Here is a 6,437-nt window from a genome sequence, read left to right on the forward strand (position 1 = left end):
CCCGCCCGAGGGTTCGGATCCCACATACAGACCGGTTCCCGCTCACTGGCTGAGCGAGGCGCGGGAGCAACACCGAGGGTTGCAATCCCGTTGCCGGTCCCCGGTCCGGTACGGGGACAACACTGAGGGTTGCGATCCGTTGCCGGACACGGAAAAAAGACAAAAAAAAAAAAAAAATGCTAATGCCCAGACCATACCCCATGGTAATTAAATCACAATCTCTGGGGACGAGACCCAAAGCAAGAGTAGTTTTTAAAGCTCCCCTGGTGATTCCAACATGGCTTCAGACAAGTGTTCCACATCAGTGGTTCTTATACTTTTATGTGCACCAGAATCTCCTGGAAAGCTGCTTCCCCAGTTTCTGATTCAGGAGATCTAGGGTGAGGCCCAAGAATGTACATGCCTAACCAGTTCCCACGAGCCTCCAAGGTTGCTGGCCCAGGCACTACTGCACACTGAGAACCACTGCTCTGCACTCCGACCTGTGAATACAATACTAACTTGGGCTCTAAGTCAGTGTATCTTGTAGCACACCCTCTAGGCTGAGCGTGCACTAGGTATTCACAAAGTGTAGTCACATAGCCAGGTCAAATTTCCCCTAATTGCTCCAGCATTCAGACCCTATTTTCCTCCCTTCTCACAAGGAAGTGCCCTGCTAAAGGCCAGATACTCCATGCTTGCTTGCTTTCCTGACCTGGTCTCCGTAACAAGTCTAACAACTCTAAGGAAGAAATGAAGTTATTAATATGACTTCTTCATAGTGAACCCTTGGGACCTCCTGCTAATCACTGCTTCTTGCTCCAAGGGGCCCACACCCCTCCCTAGCCACTGAAACCACAGCCCAGAGCTACCTGAAAATTTCTCTAAATTGTCCTTGCTCATCCCTATGGCTCTGCCACTCATTTCCCTTTCCTTAACATAACATGCTCACTTTTCCCAAGTGTTCACTGTCAACATACCCAGTAAGATTTGTACAACACTTCATCTCCAAAAGTCCAGTTTGATCAAGAGCACAAGCATAAATATCAATGCAGTGACCATTTGCAGCAGCTCGATTAGCAAGCATCTCATAGTGCTGTGAAGAGAGGAAAACTACCTTCAGGAAAAAGTAACATTATTCCCAAGGTATGCCTTAATGTACCAAAGGATGTAATCAAACATAAGAATACAGAAATCATTTTCTTAAAATCATCCAAATCAAATAAAAATAGTTTTCAATATCAAAACACTCTGAGCAGTTTTAAAGCCACCCACTCTAACTCTAAGGTCTGAAAGTAGGGGCAGTAATTTAACAGCAGCCAAGATTTGGATGATCATCTCAGCAAGAGCATCTTGCTGACCATGATGCATGGCCTCAGCAAAGCAGCTCTCACTCCAGTTTACCACAATTACAGCCTGTATCCAAGAATACCTACCTTGGTTGCCTTTTTCATGAAACGGGTGTTATCTTTCTCAATATCATGCCAGGAACGAATAGGAATCTTTAACTCATCTCCAACCACCATGCCAGGCCCTTGGGTTGGGGGACCTCCAGTGAACAACATGATTCTGGCTCCCGTGTTTGGAAAAGTGCCCTAAAAGAGTAAATGGCAACATTTTAGAGGTATACAGCCCTACCTCCAAGTATAGTTTCGATTTCCCATAGAAAGACTCCAAAGATGAATTCTCTTCAGCTATTCTTAATACTGATGCTACTGCAGAATAATACAGATCATGATGCAGAAAAGCAGCACTTATATTCTTCCAACCTCATGGTTTTGTACTTTTATTAATTTAATGTGAGCACTTCCCATTGTTCTAATTCCTTATGTTTTTCATGAAAACTTTTGGTACTTTTAAAATATCAAGGGGCTCCTTTGACATGGATAATAATAATGATGAAGCATTTTCTGATACAATGACACAGACAGTTGGTTGACTTAGTCACAGCTGATTTCCAAACAAATTCAATACACTTTCTGAGAGCAAGTTTACATGATTTGAAGGGTCCCGGTAAATTCTGAATTACCTCTAACAAGCCAACAGCAATAGACAAAGCAACACCAGTGGATCTCAAAGGTCTCTTCCCCTGAGTTACAGGCCATGGATCCCTCTGCAGCTCCCCAAGAAGGTCAGTGAAGTTCATGTCTATCTTGTGAACAGGCTGCAGAAATCTGCACAATTTTGAATAGACAGATCCTGGTTAAATAAAGTACTCTGGTCTTCAACTCTAGGTGACACACAGTTACTGCTCTTCAAAATAATTATTCAGAGTAGAAAAACCTGCAACTTTTTTCTTCAAAGTTATCTTTAACTACAAACACAAAACAATCCGAAATAACTATTGAGGAATGTAATTTAAAGCATAATACTTAGCAATTTATATATGTAGCATGGAAAAACAATCAATAAGCAACAAAGGGCTGGCTGGTTAGCTCACTTGGGACAGCGTGGTGCTGACAACACCAAGGTCAAGGGTTATGATTCCTGTACCAGCCAGCTGCCAAAAAAGAAAAAAAAAGTTTTAAGCAGCAAAGAAATTCTAAGGACATGACTAATATGAATTTAGTCCAGGTAAGGTCCATTTACGTGGACAATCCTCATCACTCTAAAGATTCAGTTTGTATTTCTCTTGAGCCTCAGAAGCAACACAGAGAAAAACACTCTGGTTTCTTACCAGGGTAAGAGGTTGTCCCCAGCATATCAGGCAATGCATTTTTTCAAGTTTATGGCTGTTAACTGGGCCCAGGGCAGCCCCAGGCACTCGATGGGCTGAGTGAAGTGAGTACCTGTTAATAGGTTTGTTTGAGGGCACCCAAAAGAAACCTTTTTAATTTTTCCAATTTTACTTAAGGACTAAAAAGGACAACAGCCATGTGTCCAAGAGGCAGGAATGACTGAGTACAGTGGTCTCAAAACCTTTTTGCTAAGACATTAAATATTGGTTAGGCTTAATCATTTTTTTTCTCTAATAATAAGAAAACAAAAGTTCTAATATTTTTTCTTCCCTAACTCCCATGGGCCGTCCTGCCTGCCCACTACAGAATGTGTAACACTATATGTCGCCACCTCACCTGCTTGAAACAAAAGGGTGCTCCTGGGGTTGAGCAGGTCTTGCTTGCTGCATGGGCATAGCTGGCTTGGTCAGGCCCAGCATATCCTAAAAAAACAAAAAGGACTCATTTCCTATAACACTAAAAGTGAACAACTAATTAATTGTTAAGATATGCCCTTACTTCTGCTTCTGCAAAAGCAAGGAACAAACCTGTATTTGCTTTGCTGTTAAATCCTTGGTCCCTCGGAAGACGTAACTTTTGGAGATTCCTTCACAGCTTAGTTCATGAACCTGTACCATCCTACCAAATGTGATCAGACCCACAAGAGCATCTGGAGGAAGGAGACTCAGGGACATCTGCAGGGACTCTTTGAGTGCTTGAAGGTCATCTTCCTCCAGGCAAGTGTCGACCACATAGAGAAAGATCAGAGGGGATGGAGCACCTCGCTTAGGCAAAGAAAAACAGCACAATGATCAGTATACAAACACAAACAGCTCTTTTTAAAGCAAATCAGGTAGGAAAATGGCAAGTTTTCATCTACACTTACTCTCGGGATAAGGACACCTACACAAACTTCTACTTACCTCATTAAATGACTCAGATTCTAGTAAAACAAACTAAACATAAAAACTATTTGTATCAGGCCGGCCCGGTGGCGCACTGCTACAGTGCGCCGCTTGGGAGCGCGGTGGCGCTCCCGCCGAGGGTTGGGATGATAAGAAAATCTCTAGGCAAATGAAGTGTCTTAATGAGTAAAAGGGTAGAACCTGAAGACAGCTGTGTTTTACAAAGTCTTAAAGTTTGAATTTTCATTCTCCTCAATAATATCATTTTTAATAAAATATTAAACTAATTCCACACCATGCATTCTCAATTTTCCAAATAAAACTGACATTCAAATAGTATACACCATTTTATCTTGAACTTTGTGTATCCTTGGACACACTGCATTATATCCCAAAGATTATAGGTAGTCCAACCATTTATATGAAAAACGTAATTCTAAAAACAATGAGTATCTGCTGATGTTCTTGATGTTGTAATTCTTTGTCTATCAGAAGCTGGTAAAAGATATGGGTAACTATTTGTATCTCGTCCCGGCCAGCCACCAAAAAAAAAAAATCTATTTGTATCTAACAATTCACTCAAAATTTTTGAATACTACTATGAGCTAGACATTATTCAGGTCCTGGCATACATCAATGAACAGAAAGAACAAAGATCCCTGCCTACCTCAAGAAGCAAACTTCCTGGAATGGAGAGATTAAGGGCAACTGTGAATGCCGGGAGTGAGAGGCAGAGGGCAGGTTCAAGTACTAAAGAGAGAGGTCAGGACAGTCTCACTAAAAAAGTAACATTTGAGCAAAAACCTGGACGAGAGGGAGGAAACAATACAGAGATAGGGGAAGGAAAGTTCCAGCCTGAGAAAAAAGCTAGAGAAAAGGCCCTCAAGCAGGAGTGTTCCTGGCATTTGGAGAAGAATCTAAGGAGGCCCACTGGGCTGAATGAGGACACTCATAGAAACTGAAGTCAGAGAAGTAAACACATAGGGCTTTGAAGACTGTCTTTTCCTTTGGGTGAAAAGGGACCATTTTGACCATTAGACATTTCTGGGCAGAGAAATAACATGATACATGTTTTGAAAGTTATTCTGGCTAGAATAACATGATACATATTTTTAAAGTTATTCTAGGTTAAGAGTAAAATATAAATGGGCAATGGTAAAAGCAGGGACAACAGTTAGGAGACTACCAAAGTAATTCAAGTGAGAGGCAGTGGCTGACCCAGGACAGTTAGCAGAGGGGAGAGAGAAGTGGGTGGATTCTGGATATACTTGGAATAGACAGCCAATGGGATTTTCTAGTGGACTAGATATGGGATGTGAGAGAGAGAGGTGAAGGATGAGTATAAAGTTTTGTTTTTTTGGTTTTTTTTTTTTAATGTGCCAGATTGTTTATTTTATTTTATTTTGTCAATTTACAATGTGGTAGATTATTGTGGCCAATTACTGAAACCTCCTTCCCTCCTCCCTCTCCCCCCTCCCTCCTGACAATGTCCTTTCTGTTTGCTTGTCATATCGACTTCAAGGAATTGTAATTGTTATGTCTTCTTCCCTCCCCCGCACCCTGTCTAAGGTTTTTAAGGTGAACAACTAGAAGATGGAGTACCGTCAACTAAGAGAAGGCTGTGGAGGACAGGTTTTACATTTAATCAGCTCCACCTTTACTGTAGCCTTATATCAAGACCTGAAAACAATGCCAGTAACTACACACACACCAAAACCTCATGTGAAGGATCCTGCTGCCCTCATAGCTTTAAACCCTTTGGACAGGTAAGAGACACAGAAGCCAAAGGTTTTCAAGAGAAACTAAATATATTTAACACTGTTTATTAAATGCACCACAAAGAAGTTACCTGTATCACATATTCAATTGTAGAAAACTGGGGCATCAATTCAGCAGGTTGATTCACCTCAGATATGCCTGCATAAGCTGGAGGAAACTGAAAAGAAAACAAAGCAATGTTTTTATTAGGGCTGAAAGATGTTGACATTACACTTTTTATTTCCTATTTATAAAAATGGCTAATGACCACACATTAATTCTGAAAGCACAAAATATAGAACATATTACTAAAATATAAAAATCAGCATTTAAAACTTCCAGCTCTGTCTTATATTTATATCATTTTGTAACTTTTAAAAAAAGCAACATTTTTAGGAGTAGTTTTAGGTTATGCTGTAACTTCTAAATGTTTAAAAATACACTATTAAAACCACTTCTTGGGCTGGCCAATTAGCTAAGGTGGTTAGAGTATGTTGCTGATAAGATGAAGGTCCAGGGTTCAATTTCTGTACTGGTCAGCTGCCAAAAACAAACAAACAAACAAACATACATACATACATACATACACAACACATCCCCCCACCTTTTTTGGCAGCGGGCTGGTACTGGACTCTGAACCCATGATCTCAGTGTTATAAGGTTGTGCTCTAACCAAAAAGCCCATTTCTTAAGCACTGCTCTGCAAATTAATGACTGAGATTTTTTCTGTCTCATCAATAGTCTATGTATGTAAAAGGCTAGAGCCTTGATTTGGGTTTATGATTTCGGCTGTTATCAATAAAGTAATGCATGTTCAAGTATAGAAAAACTGGCAAGTTCAGGAAAATATAAGACAACAGGAGGGAAAAAAAGTCCCCAATTCCTATCACCGAGAGACAGCTACTGTCAACATTTTGGCATATTTCTTTCCAGACTTCTACCTGAGCACAGTTGATATCATCCTGTATATACAATTTTGGGACCTGCTTTTTGTGCTTAACATCATGGCAGAGGCATTTTCTTTTATTTTAAAACTCTCTACAAATTTTTTTTTTTTTTTTTTTTTTTTTTTTTTTTT

The 6,437-nt window shown here is 40.3% G+C and overlaps 1 protein-coding gene across 1 annotated transcript in view; it reads right to left on the minus strand.

Moving 5' to 3' along the window:
• Nucleotides 1-6,437, minus strand: part of SEC23B (Sec23 homolog B (S. cerevisiae)) — a 47,618-nt gene that overhangs the window by 36,813 nt on the left and 4,368 nt on the right. Inside the window, exons 3-8 of the mRNA XM_008585365.1 lie at nucleotides 5,451-5,537; nucleotides 3,245-3,481; nucleotides 3,054-3,139; nucleotides 2,009-2,153; nucleotides 1,416-1,574; nucleotides 960-1,075 (exon numbers count right to left, since the gene is read on the minus strand). Coding sequence (XP_008583587.1) covers nucleotides 960-1,075; nucleotides 1,416-1,574; nucleotides 2,009-2,153; nucleotides 3,054-3,139; nucleotides 3,245-3,481; nucleotides 5,451-5,537 — 830 coding nt within the window. The remainder of the gene's footprint in view (nucleotides 1-959; nucleotides 1,076-1,415; nucleotides 1,575-2,008; nucleotides 2,154-3,053; nucleotides 3,140-3,244; nucleotides 3,482-5,450; nucleotides 5,538-6,437) is intronic.

The sequence above is a fragment of the Galeopterus variegatus genome, unplaced genomic scaffold (genome assembly GCF_000696425.1).
Source record: "Galeopterus variegatus unplaced genomic scaffold, G_variegatus-3.0.2 Scaffold3538, whole genome shotgun sequence".
In the NCBI taxonomy this organism is placed as follows: Eukaryota; Metazoa; Chordata; class Mammalia; order Dermoptera; family Cynocephalidae; genus Galeopterus; species Galeopterus variegatus.